The sequence below is a fragment of the Populus trichocarpa genome, chromosome 13 (assembly GCF_000002775.5).
Source record: "Populus trichocarpa isolate Nisqually-1 chromosome 13, P.trichocarpa_v4.1, whole genome shotgun sequence".
In the NCBI taxonomy this organism is placed as follows: Eukaryota; Viridiplantae; Streptophyta; class Magnoliopsida; order Malpighiales; family Salicaceae; genus Populus; species Populus trichocarpa.
In genome coordinates, this window is record NC_037297.2 from 11,424,652 (window position 1) to 11,443,958 (window position 19,307).

General features: G+C 34.8%; 2 protein-coding genes across 2 annotated transcripts; one reads left to right on the forward strand and one right to left on the reverse strand.

The window, feature by feature from the left end:
* Window positions 1-2,529: 2,529 nt before the first annotated feature.
* Window positions 2,530-7,108, reverse strand: LOC18104387 (phenylalanine--tRNA ligase, chloroplastic/mitochondrial). Its single transcript, XM_006376150.3, has 10 exons — window positions 6,839-7,108; window positions 6,276-6,466; window positions 5,946-6,152; window positions 5,726-5,843; window positions 5,043-5,119; window positions 4,487-4,666; window positions 4,271-4,315; window positions 4,048-4,152; window positions 2,901-3,014; window positions 2,530-2,806 (listed from the first exon to the last, which is right to left on the reverse strand). Exons 1-10 carry the CDS (start codon window positions 7,029-7,031, stop codon window positions 2,756-2,758), a joined length of 1,281 nt encoding a protein of 426 aa, XP_006376212.2. The 5' UTR covers window positions 7,032-7,108; the 3' UTR covers window positions 2,530-2,755.
* Window positions 7,109-10,029: 2,921 nt separating this feature from the next.
* On the forward strand, window positions 10,030-17,840 carry LOC18104388 (uncharacterized). Its single transcript, XM_006376153.3, has 11 exons — window positions 10,030-10,425; window positions 10,511-10,641; window positions 11,201-11,645; window positions 11,738-11,853; window positions 12,656-13,388; window positions 13,478-13,939; window positions 14,069-14,257; window positions 14,363-14,590; window positions 16,385-16,697; window positions 16,793-16,976; window positions 17,136-17,840. The coding sequence occupies exons 1-11, from the start codon at window positions 10,225-10,227 to the stop codon at window positions 17,617-17,619; spliced, it is 3,486 nt and encodes a 1,161-aa protein (XP_006376215.2). The 5' UTR covers window positions 10,030-10,224; the 3' UTR covers window positions 17,620-17,840.
* The last annotated feature ends 1,467 nt before the right edge of the window (window positions 17,841-19,307 follow it).

Below are 19,307 nucleotides of genomic sequence, written 5' to 3' on the forward strand. Positions count from 1 at the left end.
TCAAGAATGATCAAATCCCTTAATTCTAGGGTCTAATAAACATAATTAGATCCCTTAATCCTAGGCTTATTGTAGGAAGGATTACAATAAGAATATACAGACCAATAATAAAAATCTTAGAGAGATAATCAAGGGATATACAGCTATGAAAGAAACTAAATAAGGAAAGAAGAATATATTGACATCCCCCCTCAAATTGCTGCGGGTAAGTCTAGCAGAATCAATTTGCTACTGAGAAACTTGTGTCGTTGGCGTGTCAAAGCTTTTGTAAAGACATTAGCTATTTGAAGATTAGTAGTAAGATGAGGAAGAGTGATAACACCTCGAGTAAAGGCCTCCCTAATGTAATGACAGTCCACCTTTATGTGCTTTGTGCATTCATGATATACCAGATTCACAGCTATTTGAATGGCATTAGTATTATCACCATGAAGTGGAGTATGGTCAGTTGAAGGAAATCCAAGTTCAGAAATAAGACCACGTAACCACACAATTTCAGAACAAGCTGCAGACATGGCTCTATACTCAGCCTCTGTAGAAGATTTAGAGACACAATCATGCTTCTTACACTTCCAAGAAATTAAGGCATCTCCAAGAAAAATACACCAGCCTGTGGTAGACTTCCTAGTATCTGGGCAGCCAGTCCAATCTACATCACTATATGCAGTCAAATTAAGAGTAGATTGTGTAGAATTTTCTGTTACCTAAAAGGCCTAAAGCAGAAAGGGCAGAAACTATCATTTGTTGGACCATTTCAGGAGTAATAGAAGACTGACCAGGACTAGGAGCATTTGAGGGACCAACTGAGACATTATAAGCAGTTTCAGATTTCTTTGGAGGCCAGATGGAAGAATCTTTGATGATATGCCCTGTTTTCTTACAATAATTGCAGAATTTTTTAGTACAATTAGTGGCAATGTGCCCAAATCCTCTGCAACTATAGCATCGGACATTAGACATATCTCTGCCTCCTTTAGATCTCCCTTGAGCAGCGTAGGCAATAGGAATTGGAGTAGAAGGAATTGGAGTAGAATTTTGAGTTTTCTGCTCCAAGACAGCTTATGTAATGATCTGTTGTTCTTCCCTAAGAAGCTCTCCCACAAATATCCAATAAAGGAACTAATTCTCTATTCATCAGGTTAGACCTGATTGCTTTAAAATCTCCCCTTAACTTCATTAAAAACTGATCACACTTGCTAGTCTCATGCACACTTTGGATAGCAATGAGTCCTTCAAGAGGTACACTTGCATACACAATATTTGTGTACTCAACCCAAAGATTTGCAAAGAAAGAATAAAACTCTTGTATTGACATACTGCCTTGATTGAGTTGGGATAAAGCTCGTGTATTGACATACTGCCTTGACTGAGTTGACCCAACTCGAGTTTCAATTGGAACCTTCGTACTGTATTGCTTTGGTTGTAAACTTTCTTTAGGTAATCCCACGTTTCTCTAAAGGATTTGTAAGGCTTGAGATTGAGAAGCATGGAGGGTTCCATACTTCCAAATATCCAAGACATAATCCGAGCATCCTTCACCTCCCATTTCACATATTTCTCCTTCTCCTTCTCGTTGTTAGGTGCAGGATCTATCCCAGCAATATGACCCCATAATTCCTTTCCCTTGAAAAAAATCTAAAATTGAAATGCCCAGGCAGAATAGTTCTTGCCATTAAATCGAATAGAAAAATGTTCAGATCGTTCCAGAGATATGATTTAACCAAAAACAAGAACTAAGAAATCAAGTCCAAGAAAAACAGAATAGAAGAACCAGACAAGGAACTAGACACAAGATGAATTGATTTTAAAGTTTTGGATCTGATACCATGACAAGATAATACAAGAGAATTTCTGAAATGTTGTGTATCTTTCACTAAGAGAGTTACAATATAATATATATATATATATAAAGAATGATCAAATCCCTTAATTTTAGGGTCTAATAAACATAATAAGATCCCTTAATCCTAAGCCTATTATAGAAACAGTAAGAATATATATAACAATAATAAAAATCTTAGAGATAATTAAGGGATATACAGCTATGAAAGAAACTAAGACAATCAAGTCAAACAAAACAAATCATATTAAGTGAATGTCACTGTTTAAATTTTTTCAACTAAAAAAAACACTGCAATTATTGGATGATTTTTTTTATATTAAAAAAAAAACAACTTACCCGCAGCTTCGCTTAATATAGTAAATACCCAAATGAAGTAAGAAGTGTGCTGTACATGGGAGGGAGTAGGTTCCTGCAACAAGAATTTGGAACGCATACTAATACAGTATACAGAGAAAAAAACTCATCGCCATTCATTCCTATGATAATAGGAATGTGAAAGCTGGACTATCAGAAGAAAATCAATAAATTGTAGTAGAACGCCTTCGGATTAGACAACAAATCTATTCAAACAAAAATCGAAGAATCAGCTGATACAGGTCCATCATCGCTGAGCTTCGTGATTTTACATCTACAAGTTATAATTGGCTGCTGAATATCCATATGCGTCTACTAATAGAATCAAGAACGATACTAACATAGATTTATTAAACCACAAAATGACAATTTTTTATGATTTATAAATACACCCAAATGTAGGAAGTGCTTTACATGTGAGCGGAGTAGGTTCCTGCAACAACAATTTGGAACGCATAGTAATACAGTTTACAGAGAAAAAAATTCGAGTGTTGCTGTGTTCACAGAGAAATATACATCTTTCAAGATGTCTCGTTTGGTTAGTAGCGCAAGAAACTCTCATCTTAGCACGACATTTAGCTTGCTTTGCACCTGTTCTCTCACAGACATCTGCATTCACAATAGCAAATATGTTTTCAATCATGAACTATATCCCACAGGAAAATGAAATACAAAAGGATGAATTTCCTTTAAAAATAAATACCTGCAAATCATTGATCTCCTCATCAGTAAGTGAACGTTCCATGGATCGGTAAGCAATCCTGTAGCAGTGACTTGTCATTCCTTTCTTGTTTGAAAAATTGTCTATCAAGCTCACCTGAGTCACAAAATTATCTATAAAGATTAGCACCAGTATTGAATCTTCATCCGCACCAAAGAAACACTGTCGGGTCATGTTTTATATGACCTCAGAGAACAATCATAGAAAGAAGGTGACGAGTTGTAGACAATTCAACAATTCCAGACTTCTTTGCCCAATTTAAACTTCTACGGAAAACTAACTTTCGAAGTTTGAAACTTTCAACTTTAGTCCAATTCAGAAAGTTTAGCCATTTTGAATTCTGTTAGAATGTTTTAGTTAATTAGAAGTTTGTACTACAAAGTTTCAACTTTTAAACAGTACGTTTATTTCACCCTCATATCTCTAAAGGGCTATGGTTCATTACCATCACTCTTATCCTCCTTTCCTCTCACTTTCTATTTGTGCGGGTTGTGTTTGCACAGCAACTACAAAGTGACTAAACTTCAAGCTTACAAAATGTTTAAATTCGATGAAAACCACAGGGAGATGAAGACACAGTCAAGTCTTCCACAATTCTTTTACAGAAAGAGTAGAGGAACATTTGCACATTTAACAAACCTCCATCTACAAGGGATCGTGTGAAAGGCCTTCACACTATTAGCTGATGGAAAATGATAACATAACTAAAACAACTCACATGCAGAGAACGAAGTGGACCGTGTCTATATAACTTAAGGCCAAACTACCCAGGTGATGGGGGATGAAGAAAGATAACAATGGAAATTACTACTTGATTATTTAGAAATTTCATTGCTGTACAATTACTCTAGATTCTAGCACTGTTAATATTTAATATTTAGGAGTTAAATAATAATTTAGTGTATTTTAGTTTCCTTTATGAATCAAGAATATTTAGTAGGTTTTCCTATTTTATTTGGTTTGGTGCTTGTAAATAAGCACCCTACCTAGGTATTCAAAGAAAATTGGATACTAATGATCAGGATAAATTGAATTTTCTTACGGAGAATCTTCTTGGTGGTTCTTCATCAGCAGGTCAATATTGTGATTAACAAAAAAAGTTGCAACCCCATGAAAAGAAAATCCATACCTCCTCAACAAGATCCCCAGCAATTCCTCTGACAACTTCACATAAATTGTTTTCTGTAAATGATTCATTGATCCAAAAACTCATGTCCTTGTAACAAGGAGGATACTGCACATATATTCCACATTTAGACATTCATATCCTGCTGTCATTCTTCTTAAATTTTTATTCAAAAAAAATAAGCAAATATAACAGTGTCCATCTATGAAGGAAAAACACAATGTACCTTTGAGAATGGCTTGAATTTGATTCCTAGCTGACCTTTAGAAAACTGCATAACAGACATTCAGATTAGTTACTTGGGCCTACTGGATCCCTGACATATCAAAAATGTCAAATTGCGACTTTAAAGCTTTCAATTTTTTTTAATGGAGTAAATCAAAACAAATAGCATGAAGGAAGAGGATAAACCAGCAACACAGTATTATAATTCAAGACAAACCTGAGAAGTAAATCGCTCATCATTTGACCAGAAAAGCCGGATATCAGGGATATCAAACAGAACCATTGCAAGTCGCTCCAAACCAAGTCCAAAAGCCCAAGCAACATTATTAAGTTTTCCATTCCTCTTTAAAATTTCTTGCTCTGTCACCCCACAGCCTAAAACTTCCAGCCACTTCTCCTGAAAATTTATTGGGCATTGGTCGGTGAGTCAGATGTTCTGCTACAAGTTTGACAGAGAAATCAAATTTATTATTTGCAAACACACCATCATATACATTTCCATTAGCAGTGTGTTTCCATGCACTATAAAAAAAATTTAAAAAAAAATGTTGGAGGGTTTAATTGTACATGAGCACTATCCAAAGTATCTGGAAAATCCTATTGTTAGTGCCAAGTCAATTTTTAAATCTCCACAAATTAAACATTAATGCCACACCCCATGCTCAAACCATGAGTTACGATGTTTAGCCAACTAAATAAATAGTGTAGGGATAATGAATCAGTAAAAACATGCAAAGCTACCATATGAAAAAGGTCCAAGATCAACACAGTACCTGAAAATATATCTCAAGTTCAAACGATGGATTGGTGAAAGGAAAATATGTATCAACCCAGCGCATCTCCACAGCACCTGAGATTTTTACCGAATCAACATATAGTCGTACACCTGATGGATCTAGGATGATATGAAAACAGGAGGCTATTTCGAGATATAACTATTTGAAGGAGCACCAAACAAATTAAAAGAAATTACTTATCTTCCAAGACTGCAATGGTGAATTGCACCAGAAAAAAAGGATCTATGAACCATTGCCTCTAAAACTAACAACTATTACAATGAACTTAATAGAATCTCTCCTCCATAAGAAAAAAAAAATGAAAACATGAAATAAACTCAGAACTTTAGATTATCCTATATTTTACCAGCTATCCATGTTATTTATGAATTTCTCTTTACAACATTAAGAACCTGCATGTTATTCCATATCTCTTTAGCATCATACCAACTGAGGTGCAGCAGAATGACACCCCTGCCCCAGTTTTAATATATGTATTGCCTCTCCCAGTCCAACTTGGCAACACAAGTTTCCAAATTTATAAACTGGATAAACCAGGTTCCAAACACTATCTAACAGCCCAAAATAATTCCCAAATTCTGTGCAATAACATTATGAAACCAATTGGAAATATTATCTATACAGTTTCAGTTTTTCTCAACAAGTTATAACGATTTTACCAAATAAATGTGTTGCCAAACCCTCAAGACATTTCTTTAAATCCTCAGCTGCAAAAGATGTGCCATCCACGCCAGATGCCTCCCATTCATCAGGAGAAAAAACACGAAACCCTTCCATCTGCAAGGTAACAAGACAAACTAATTAATTCAAAAGGAAGTAGAGAGCTTCCAAAGCCAATAGATTCAGAAACCATGATTGCAAAAATCAGAGATAAGAAACCTGATGGAAAACAGGGTAGTGAGTTGAATCAATAGAATCTCTGCGATAGACATCTCCAGTTACAAGAAAGTGAGTGTGACCCTTCCTCAACAGCTCTGCCTGATGTGCACTTGTATGGCATCTTAAAACAGTTTGAGAGTCAACATAGTATGTGTCATTATAGCTCCTGCTTACATGATCAGCTGGAACCAAGACATCATCAAAATTCTGCAAAACGTATATTTACTGTCACTATAAACTAAACAGCAGTTCGTTTTCAAAAAAGAATTATTACAGACACATTCAAGAATAGAACTAGATAGAAATTTTTCATTAATTAAAGAACTTTACCTGTTTAACAGAAACAATTGGGCAAAGTTCGTCAAACTTGTCGAACTTATTTGAGTAATTGGTATCAAAATAGTCATATATCGTATTCTTCAAAATTCCAAGTGGATGTTGATCCCTCCTATGAAGTTGCAATCCAAGCTTAGAAAATATTGTATCCGGTACATTATTTGTAGGGTCATCCCTCACCACATCTACAAAACCACAACATCCTAAACTGTCAAAACTCCTCAACAAAATTCCAAAACATCAACTTAACAAATCCCAATTTGACCGGGGAAAAAAAAGGCATAAACAGCACAACATATCAAATGCAAAAACTTCAATCACTTAAATTATACAATCTTTATAAGTCCATAACATTTTATTTAACTTGTATAAGCACTTAAATTATTCCATGTTACAAAACAAGCAACGGTCAACTACAAGAGGCGGAAAAAATGAAGATTGAACCACTGCAGTGAAGAGCGGAATGATAACCAAACAAAAGTGGAATAATGAAAAGGGTACAGAAAACCCATTAATGCATTGAAGTAGAAATATAGATAAGAGCACATAGTTTATACCATCTCTGGCAATCTTGACACCACCAAGTTCAAGAACAGAAATGACAGGTCGTCTCCAAGTTTTGGGGTTTGAAGGGAGAGCAGAGGAGGAGAAAGGGATAGAGGAAGAGAAGTGAGAGAATCCAGTTTTAGTGTGGAGAAAGAGTTGGGAAGTTTTGGAGAAGAGAGTGGAGTGGACTAGAGACAGAGCCATTGCCACGCTCTGATGAAAGAAAGAGGAGCAGCGTTGGTGAAATGAGAACCCAAGACTTAAGTGAACTGTTGATGACTTGGATAAACGATCCGGGTTAGGTTTATGTTTTTTTATTTTTATTTTGTTGGAGACGACGTGTAGTCTCGTTATGAATGACTCGTCTTACTTGAGTTAGAGGATAATTTTCTTCTTCTTTTTTCGTTCTTCCTCTTTCTTTGGTTTTCTACGGGCTGCAAACTTGTAAAAATAGTCTTATAAAAGAAACTCAAATCCCATCTAATTTATTAAAAAAAAAAAAATACGAGAATGTATTAAAATTTAATAATATATGATAATTTGTTATTTTTCAAATATTTTTTATAAGTAAATAATAAACCAAGTCATGTATAAATTTTTTATACGAAAGTATTTACACTTGTTTGAATGAAAACGTCAACTAGAAGGATAAATAAAAAAATAACCCAGGAATATTTTTGTTTTTTAGAAGTCATCACTTTAAATGCCATAAATTTTAAAGCTATTAAAAGCTTACATGGTTCTTAATTTCAGGATCTCTAAAGATTAATTGAAATACGCACAAATTGACCTAGACATTTATAATTAAAAATAAAATAACCTAAAATATAAGAATGATTTATAAACAATTAAAGTAATGGAGACGTAACGAAAACTCAACCTAAATATAAGAATAAATTAAGCTAATTTCTATAAAAAAAAATCAAAATAAATAACTACGTAATGTCAATCAAGCAAATATTACATCACTATGTTATTTGAATCTCTTTTTTTTATATATATATATATATATATATATATATATATATATAGAAAGGATATCTCTATATTAGTTTTCGTGTTACTATCTTTTTAATACTAGTTTCAAGATTTAAACTCAAAAAATTACAAAATGCGTGATACGAGGCATGAAAATATGATAACCACATGTAATCTATACCAAATCAAATTAAAAAGGTTAATCCGGATGAACCAAATATTGAAGGTCAAAAATAAAAATATATATAAATCTAAAAAGACAAAAAAAAAAAAACAACAACTTGAGTAAATCTAGATTGGTGGCTAGAGCAACACCATAGGCTGAGAAAATTTAAAATGTATATTAAATAAATAATTAAGGTTACGTAAGTGTTTCTAGAGAAGTAAAAAAATCTAAGACTCGAGTTTTTGAGTCGCTTGCGTTCCATAAGATCATTTAATTTAATAATATGAAAAAAAACAATTCTAATTTAATAAACTGAAAAACTAAGTAAACCCGAACAAATCTTCTTAACATGAGTTAATTTTCTAAATTCGAAGCCCATTGAATTTTAGACTCGGGTTCAATAAAGAAGCTTAACTCTCAACCAATATAAGGTTCAAGGATAAAATCGAGAAAAAATTCTAGACTCAAGTAATTGAGTCAACAAGTTTAATAAGCTTGATTATTTTAATAATATGAAAAATAAACAACTCTAATTTAATAATATGAAAAATCAGGCGAACCAAGGCAAATCTTATTTACCTGGGTTAATCTCCTTAATTTTCAACTGTGAAATCGTATACTGAGTTCAATAAAAAAATATCAATTCCTAATAAATTTAATATTGAAGGATGAAATTGTAAAAAAATTTCAAAGCAAAAAAATAAAAAATGATAGGTGAAAAAAATATGGAGGGTGAAATTGCAACAAAAAAATCAATTTGGAAAACCTTCTCAACAAAAAAAAAATAAGGACCAAATTTGAGAGATAAAAAAAATTAAAGGAGAATGAATTTGAAAACAATTTCCAATTTTAAATAATTAATTGAAATAAAAGAAATGCAATTAAAATAAGAGGGACTAAATTTTATGAAAAAACAAATTGAATGGTTGTTATGAAGACTAAATCTCCAGCCACCTTTTTTTTTATTTATTTTGTATTTCAATAAAAATACCAATGTGCCCCTAATGTCACATGATAAATAAATAAATAAATAAAAAACCCAAAGAAAAGTATTAATAAGCCCTATAAGAGAGGGCTAAAAATTTTGAAATTCCAAGGGCTATATAGTTATTACATTGTGCTTAAAAGAATAAAATGTTCAATAAGCATTCAAGTTAACAAATCTTTTATCTTTAAGAGCATTTAAATAATTCTAGTGTGCAATTACTTGAAAAAAAAGATCAAGTTACCCATAATAAAATCAATAATTACCTATAGATCCCGTGAAAAAACTCATTACCTCTCATAGAAAGTTTTGCATTTTTTATTAGAATGACAAATTTATCCTCTACTATTCCAATAAATAGTGCTTTTTCTCTTGAGCTACAAGACTTTTTCCACATCATATAGTTTATGTTAATATGTTCATAATTATTTAATTAGAATGACTTGCTAGAAGTATATATTTATATATAATTGTTATCTATGATATATCACTAGTTTCATGAAATGAGATTTAATTAAAATAATAAATCTCTTATTAATCTATTAAGTACATTTTGAGAATATAATTTTTTGCCTTTTGATTTTATTTGCAAAAAATTAGGGTTCTATTTATGGATAACTTGTTGAGCTACTCAAGATTATCATTGATCAAATATGTTTAATGTTATAAAATTAGATCATATTTAGCTAACTTATATAATTAAAATAAGTTATTTGTGATCATATAAAATTCTTTGATTTTTTTTAAATAATTTTTTTAAAAATAAGTTGAACTAAAGAAATAAACACACTTTAAATATTCCATAGTTAATAACAAAAATAATAAAATGATAAACACATTAGTATTTTAATTATATTATATATAAAAATAGATTTCTTTTAAATTTAAAAATTATATTAATATATAAACGGTAATTTTTGAAAAGATAGAGGTAAATTAAAAATAATAACTAAATTATAAGATGTTAAATATAACTTTTTTTTAATAAAATGAAAACAAAAATCTAGAATCGGAAAGAACAATCCTCATCCATATCCATATGTGAAAACGAGAACATATATATATATATACACACACGTAGAACATTCTAGTAGAAAACGAATTCATGTTTAGAAGATGCAAGTAGATGATGTTTTATCCTGAATCTTGACTATTGTCTTTATCATTCACCTAACCTGGAGAAAATATCATCACTTCAAATTTTCAGATCACAAAAAAAAAAAAAAAAACCTTCAAATCTTGAATCGTGGAAACCATAATTAACGTAAATGGAGGAGATGACGGAACCGGAGAGGGTAGCAGGAGGAGGAGTGGCTTTGAGTTTCACGGTTAACGATGACAAAGCGATGTTAAATTCTCCAAAGGTTCTTCCTCCAAGATTAGGAAGACGTTTGCTTGGAGAGCCCAAAACACCACCCTCTGTCGAAGAAATCGAAGCTAAGCTCCGTGAAGCCAATCTCCGTCGCCAGGTATTATTGATCTTGGAAATTTGAAAACAAGCTACCATTTCTATATTGCATCCAATATTTCTTTTTGTTTGTGGCGGTGATGCAGCGATATCATCAATTGTTGTCGAGTAAAGCACGGTCGTCAACTTCAAAAAGCGGTTTAAGGGATTGTTTACAAGCAGAGGAGGATCTGGGGCAGAAAATTAAAGCAAGGCTCAATGCTGCTCAACAGAAAAGGTGAATAAAAAATGTTAGATTTTGTAGTTTTAATTAAAAATGTTAAGAATTAACTTGAAGTTATTAAATTTCTAAATTGGGTGGTAATTTATTATGCTTAGCTCGGAATGAGAAGTGTCAAATCAGATAATTGAGTCCCGAATCTTTTTTTGAATTCAAAATTCTAACTTTATCCTACTGGCTTTGATCTTCTCAAGCAATGCTCTAACCCCACTTGCATTCCCGATTTAAATTCTATGATGATCAAGTAATGAAGGAAGAATGCACGCTATTGCTGGATGCTAGAATTCAAAGTCTGTTTGAACAAGATAAAAGACAGATACCTATTTATCGTGCCTAGGGTCTTCTGTGGAGGAGAACCTAACCATTAACTTTTTTTTGCATGAAGTGGGTGCCATTATTCGAAGTTGCATTCTTATTATAATTACAGGCCTAATACCTTTACTAATTCACTGAACAATGGCTACCATGTTTGACCAAGGCACATCACTTAAACTGATAAACTGTGATTTCATACGAAACTAGCTTATCTTAATATTATGTGTAATGATATGTTCAGGCTAAGCATTCTTACTGAGGCTCAGATGCGCCTGGCAAGGTTAGATGAGCACCGGCAAGAAGCTAAAAGTGGACTAGAAATGCGTTTTGAGAAGGAGCGGGGTGAGCTTGGCATGAAGGTTGAGTCACGGGTTCAGCAAGCACAAGCAAACCGGATGCTTCTTCTTAAAGCTTATGGACAAAGGAGAGCAGCACGGAGAGAGCGAGCTGCTCAGTCATTGACGCAAAAAATGACCCAAGAGATCAAGTACAAAGAGAGTGTTCGTGCTGCAATTTACCAAAAACGTGCTGCTGCTGAGAGAAAACGGCTGGGATTGTTGGAAGCAGAAAGGACAAAGGCCCATTCAAGGATATTGCAAGTTCAGCGGGTAGCTACGTCCATTTATAGTCAACGGGAGATTGAGAGAAAACGGATAAAGGACCAGTTGGAATATAAGCTCCAGAAGGTATGTTCCTGGTTGAAGTTGCTTCTTTCATTGAAGTATCTTCTGTTATTTCATTGTTTTGTTGATGTGAAGTGTTAATTTGATTTCACTAGGCTAAGAAGCAAAGGGCAGAACATTTGAGGCAAAGAAGAAACCTGAATAGCCAAGCACATTTCAACTCAAAAACGATGCATGAGCAGGGGGAATATCTTTCAAGAAAGTTAACAAGGTGCATAAGCTGCTCAAAGTGACCTTTTCTAAGCGGTGCTTTTGTTTTTAGTTTTTTTCCTCTTTCTTTTTTCCCCCCTTCACTTTCAGGGTCTGTGTTGATGTGCAGTATAAGAGGAATGACTATTTGCAAATTATTTTAAATTTGTGCAGTATAATATTGTCTTCATTTAGGATTTTTATTTTGTGTGTCCATTAAGTAGGACATTTCCCATTTCCATAATCATGGTTTTATTATCAGGAATAACATTTTGTTTAGGTTTTGATTCCTATGTTGCTTGGACTCTTTAGAGCTTTGGTGGTGCCATTTAACCATGCATATTTTGTATTTTGGGGGAAGCATTTGATGAATTGAATTGACTTGTGAGATATTCCTGTTCCTTTCATTTGTAGAGTTTTTGTTTCTCATGGATTCAAAATATGGATTTTGAGAACTTTGATTCTATGTTTTCTATTATTCTCTCTTCAGTTCAATTAAAATTGATTTGGCTGCTTTTCTGGCGTCAGTTAGAAATTTTAACTTATCAGCTGTATGGGTGAGCTAAATCTGCAATCCCTGAGCTGTATAACACATCTATGGAATGATGAAATGTGTGTTAGTCAACCAGTAGTCCTGTTATATATTTATAATATTCACATGGGTATGACAATATATAATATTAACATGGGTATGATAAGTTCTGTTTATCTATTCCTGTACAAATTTTTGTTGCATGTTGGTGTCCCTTATTATGTTTCTGCAAAAATAAAAGTGGTTTCTTCTCTCTGGTTCCATTGTATAACTACAATGTCTTTAACTACAGGTGCTGGAGGCGGTTTGTAAAATTGAGGAAAACTACTCTCTCTTTGGCAAAAGCTTATATGTCGTTACAAATTAACCAAGAATCGGTTAAATCAATGCCATTTGTGCAGCTTGCTCTCTGTATTGAGTCAGCAACAACCATTCAAATTGTGAAAGCCTTTGTCGACCGGCTAGAGAGTCGCATCACACTCTCACAGGAAGTTACAGGTAACCTATCTAGTCTTTCCAAAATCGATCACCTTCTAAAGTACGCTGCTTTACCAAGTCGTAAGGGCCCTTCAAGCAATGCTACAAGAAGAGGAGCAAAAATGATTAAGTCTAGTAAACTATCAAGGTACCCTGTCAGAGTTTTGCTCTGTGCTTACATGATAATGGGACACCCAGCTGAGGTTTTCAGTGGAGTGGGTGAGTGTGAGATTGTGCTGGCGGACTCTGCAGCCAACTTTATTCAAGAGTTTGAGTTGTTGGTCAAAATTATAATAGACGGCCCCATTAAAACGTCACAGGAAATAGCCTCTACAAATCCAAGTCAAAAGACTTTCAGATCTCAGCTGGAAGCCTTTGATAAAGCTTGGTGCATTTACCTGCATCGCTTTGTAGCATGGAAGTCTAAGGATGCGAAGTTGTTAGAGAAGGATTTAGTGAGAGCTGCTTGCCATCTTGAGCTCTCTCTGTTGCAAACCTGCAAGCTGACTTCCAGAAATACTCGTGATATGTATGGTATTAAAAAACAGGTAGTAGACTTGCCTTAAGCAGAAGCATTTTTTTTATAGAGCTTTTTTCCATAAACTAACATCATGTTGAATCATTTTGTTGATGCTAGGTTTTAGAAGAGCAGAAACTTCTCAGGGAAACCATACAGCATCTGAGTGGCAATGGTGGGCTGGAACATATGGAACATGCTCTCTCTGATGTGCGGTCTAGATTTGTTGAAGCTGAGAAATCTGGGACTTCAATGGCATCTTTTACTTCAGATATTTTATCTTCCTTTTCACGCAATTCCCTTGAGGGCTCTTCAATTTCTGGCTTTGGTGAGAAGCGTGATCTGGCTGAATGTATTGGAAAGTCAAGCCACCAAATTCTCTCCTTATCTCAGGCAGATGATTCTTCCCCGGTCAAAGAACTTGATCCTTCACCTTCTAAAAGAACCATAAATAGCATTGTGCACTCTGACTCCATGTTGGCCAATGAGAATGAATTACTAGTAAATGAAATTCTCCATGAACATCACCGTGGTTTTGATGATAGTCTTAATGTTACTGATGAAGATCAGAATAGCCTCAAGGTCAGTACATGAAAATATTTCTCATGCTCTCTGTTTATTCAGAAGTGTCACTTCTTCCTCAGTAATTTGTTAGTGTGGGATAGAGATGGAAATCCTCATCAATGTTTGCTTGTTTCCAATATTGTGCAGGCAAAAGTAAGAGAGACTATGGAAAAAGCTTTCTGGGATGGAATCACAGAATCCATGCAACAGGATGAACCTGATTTAAGTTGGGTTCTTAAACTCATGAAGGAAGTCAGGGATGAGCTCTGTGAGATGTCTCCTCAGAGTTGGAGAGAGGAGATTGTTGAGACTATTGATGTTGATATTCTTTCCCAGGTAAATAAAGTTTTTAGTCTCTTTAATTCTGCAGCCATTACCAGTTATTATATATTGAAATACTAATATTATTATCATATCTCCAAAATCCTTTGCCCCATGAAGGTGCTCAAATCAGGAACTTTAGATATGGATTATCTTGGGAGGATTCTAGAGTTTGCACTAGTCACGTTGCAGAAACTTTCTGCTCCTGCAAATGATGAGGAGATCAAGACCTCTCACGATAATTTACTGAAAGAACTAAGAGAGATATCTCAAGCTGTGGATATATCAAATGCTTCATTTTCCCTCTTAATGATTAAAGGTCTGCGCTTTATCCTGAAGGAGATTCAGGTATGTTTTGGTTCCAGTATTATGTCTCACATCTATCCTGAAGTAGTTGCGGTTTCTGCAATTTTAGTGTTTTTTCTGTGGAACCTGAAATTGTCACCCTTCATTTTGGCTATCAGTGGTTGTATGATTCATGCATGTTTTGTAAGCAGCATGGCTGTCTCTGTGAGTGAGTCAATGTATGTGCGTGTATGGGCTTGTGTGTCTGTGCCTGCAATTCCTATTTATGGTTCACAAGGACATGCGTGGTATAGGTTATAGAGGTGAACAAAAATCTCATTCAAGGAAAAATTTCTTGCTTTGAATCACTCGTTAAAGTTGGATCCTGGTCTTCTCTATTTTCTTGGATGGAGTTTCAACTTGATCCCTGGTGTCGCTAATTGTACATCTGCTGGAATTAATTGTAGGATGTTTAATTTATTCAAGGGTTAAAATGCCCACTTGAATTTTCTCTGCTTCATTCTGGTACAACACAGTGGCTTGAGCCATCTACTTAGAGTGTTCTGGATTCACCTTTAATTTTTATTCCTTTTCCAGTTTCAAACCAGTTAGATGCATTGGAGACTGTTTCTTCTTCTTTATGCTTGACTTGCTGTTTTTTGGCGACCCTCTTATTTCTTGGATTAAAGATACCTCATTTTCTGCTGTTGAATTATCATTTGTGACTCTTATGTCTTGACAACAAGTTGTACCTTATCTAGCTTTGTGTGGGGGAAGTTGTGTGTACACTGACATTATGTGTTACCTTTGCAAAACAAAGGACGGCTAGATGCATCACTCACAATACAAAATGAAGGCTAGGTGCATCACTTACAATGCAAAATGAAGACAGCCTTTCGTTCATTTTATTAAGCTGTAAAAGCACCCAAACATACATCATTATCCCACTTAAATTACTTTCTTTGAGTTCTAAACAAGGTAAAAATACTAAAAAACTGGCTGGATCTACAAATTCAACCAATATTTAGAGCCTGTTTAGCATTGTGGTAACAATTGCTTTTCAAAGTGTTTTTCGCTTGGAAATGCATCAAAATAATGTTTTTTTACTTTTTAAAATTCATTTTTGATATCGGCACATTAAAACGATAAAAAAATACCAAAAAAATAATTTGAAGCAAAAAAATCATTTTTTTTTCAAAAAGGCTTTTGCACCGCAAAAACAATTGGTTAAGGGTCTCTGTTTTTAATGTCTGTTTCCATGTGTGATCTGTTGCTCGCAAAGGATCATCAACCTTGCTTTAGTGTAGCATGGTAATTTGTCTTCAATTTTGATGCTGTTGATATGCAAAGGATGAGTGGTTTCCTTGATATAGTTGGACATATTTTTGTTAAAAAAGAAAGAAAGAAACTTAGATGATAGGTCATCCATACACCACATGTTTTCTGTCATTTACATTAGTGTAAATAATTTTTGCTGGTGAAATGAGCTGAAATAAGCTTTCTATGGGAACTTTGGATTGCGTTTCTCAGGCCAGGAGAGATTAGTTCTCAAATACTGCAGATGCTTATTATGATGATGGGATGAGTGGTTGTAGACTTTTTGTTAAAAAAAAAGAAATTTAGATGATATGTCATCCATATACGGCATGTTTTCTGACCTTATATTGGTGTAAATAATCTGTGCTGATGGAATGTGCTGAAATAAGCTTTCTGTGGGAACTTTGGAACTCTTCAATTTCTCAGGCCAGAGAGATTAGTTATCACATAGTGCAGATGCTTCCCTCTGTTTTTGTTTTCTACGTGTCATTCTTCTCTCTCCTTTTCCCATCTTTAATTATAGTGGTGGTTTGCTGGCAGATTCTGAAGACTGAGATTAGTAGAGCACGCATTAGACTTGTGGAACCACTCATCAAAGGACCTGCTGGTTTGGAATATCTGAAAAAAGCTTTCGCTGACCGATATGGTTCTCCCACTGATGCTACATCCTTGCTACCCCTGACGAGGAAATGGATGGCATCTGTGCATGCAGGTGCTGAACAGGAGTGGGAAGAGTACGTAGATTCTGTATCTGCTACAACAAGTGATACCCAAGTGTCTATTCCAACAGCACTTAGGACTGGAGGCAGTGTTTTAACAACATCAAAAATTGGACCTCCAACTTCCACAACAGGTTTGAATAGCGACTTCATGCATAAACTTTTGTTTTGTTTAGAATTGCCTAAAGTTGGACTAATCCCTTTTTGTTGCTGTGCACAACTTTATCAGGTCTTGAACAGCCAGGATGCACGGGAGAAAAGGCTGACTTGTTGATTAGGCTTGGCTTGATGAAGCTTGTGATCGGAGTAGGAGGGCTGACTCTTGAAGCTCTGCCCGAAACTCTCAAACTTAATCTATCCAGGCTAAGACGTGTCCAATCACAACTTCAGAAAATCATTACCATCTCTACAAGGTTGGTACTTGTTTTGGTTGTTACCTCTTAAAACTCCTCAAATTTAAGTGTGCATTCTTGCACTTCTTTTTTCATCTTCTTTTTCCTCCCTACTCTCTGTGCATGCATAGAAATATCATCTAATTGTACGCTGAAACGAAATTAATGTGTTTCTGGCAGTGCATTGGTCCTTAGGCAAACCCTTCTGACAGAGAACTTGGTAACTAGTTCTGTGGACATGGAGAATGTAGTATCTGAGTGTGCGATGAAGCTTTCTGAGCTATTAGACAGCGTGGAAGATGTGGGTATTTTGGAAATTGTTGATACAATTAGTGCGGTATCAAAAAGCAGTGGCCATGATTCAAATGATGAAAAGCTCCGAGCAAGGAAGGAGGTTATGTCAAGCATGTTGGTGAAAAGCTTGCAAGCCGGGGATGCTATATTTGAGCTTGTGTCTCGCACTATTTATCTGGCTATGAAGGGGGCTGTGTTGGGAGGAAGTGGATCTAAAGGAAGGGAATTGGTGGAGACAACTCTTCGGCGAGTGGGAGCAACTCTTCTTTCAAATAGGGTAATGGAGGCTGCTGAAGTTCTTGTTGTGGTGGCAATGGTTTCATTGAGTGTTCATGGCGAATGGTATGAAGAATTGATCAAGAATCTGTAACATGCTCATATAATGTGCTTGCAGATGGCATATTATCGAATATCCTTTGCATTACATATCTGTGTCAGTGAATGTGTTTGTATATCTTGTATTATATATTGATGGCTGGTGATGTACACTTGTGGTAGACAAGTAGTAGAATGAACACCAACACTGATCCTACTTTGTGGATTGGGAATTTAAGTTGTGACAATACGTCCATAATTTATGTTTCTTAAACATCTCCTCCTCTCTCTGCAAGATGCATGCATGCTGTTGTATGGGCCAAGAAATAGTTACTTGCGCAAGACGTGCTTTCCTGGGGTGGCATTTCATCGCCGTCCAACATGGATTATGAGTGAAAATAGACAGAGAAACAGTGTCTTAAGTCGGACATTGTCAATTGCTATGTGATAATATTTTTTGCTTGAGAGGGAAGACTCTTGCTTTCGGTTTTTCCTTTATTCTTCATTTTAGTTTTTACAGTTGTATGAGGTTAATTGCAACCACATAGATCTATTAAAAAACTTGAATGTGAGCACCTGCCCACTCATGCCTCGTGCACAAGCACATGTGTTTACCATTATAGAGCTTCAACGTGAAAATAGGAATGGCAATAACTATCCATGTGTTAGATTTTTTTCTATATTTATATTTTATTTATTGGGTAAGAAATTCAAATATTTATATCATATTTATTGGTTTTTTTTATATCAATATGGATATTAATAAAAATAAATAAAATAGTAATAAGTAATAGATATTTGAAGTGCGTATGTGTATATATCTCAGATTATATTTGAGTCGAGTTTGATAATATTTATACTTTATTTATTACACATCAAGTAATAAAATAATTATCCAAAAAAAATTCCCTCATTTGGATTGAATTGAATTGGTATCAATCGTGTTCAGACTAAATTGCCATCAGTTTCTAATTTTATTTTTTTTAACATTTCCAAGCCATTACATGACACACAACCAAGACACTCTAGGGTCAGGACGTAAAATAAATCTACATGTTACCACGAACACTTCTACTCAGCCAGACCTTCAACAACTCATTAATCAGGTGTAACTCATCAATAGACCATGTTGGCAACCCAAGGTCAAAATCAAACTTTATCACCCCAACAATTCTTGGCAGCTGTGGTAACACACTTGACATCTTCACCATCTCTACCGGCCACTCCCAATGCTCATAGCCCAATGCATTACCCATAGGAGCTTGGGTAGAATGACCTTCAGGAGAGTATTTTACCTCCATACTCGCCAAATCCCTTTAGGGATAGCTCGCACCATTGCGATACATGTGCACATAGCTGGTACTCTAGACACTGTCCCCCTAGCTATTGTTGGATGGACCTTAGTTACCAATCTTGTTGTTTCACGCCAAACTCTCCAAGCTTCTTAAAGCCCAACAAATCACCTTATGATGCATAATCTTTAATGAGAATGTATGTTTATTTTTGAAATAATAATAATAATAATGTATCTTTGACATACATTTTCTAATTACAGGTCTCTAGTAAGGGGTTTTTTGCCACTCTTTTTGAAGGGAATTGACTTGGTCTTCCTAGAGAAATATCCCGACAATCACTAGGGGTTAATTTTAGATCTCCCATTCTCTAGTGAAGTCTCAAATTGACACATTCTCTAAGTGATGTCAAAGGGCATCTCACCAATTTGCTAGGGGTTGATCTTGGATC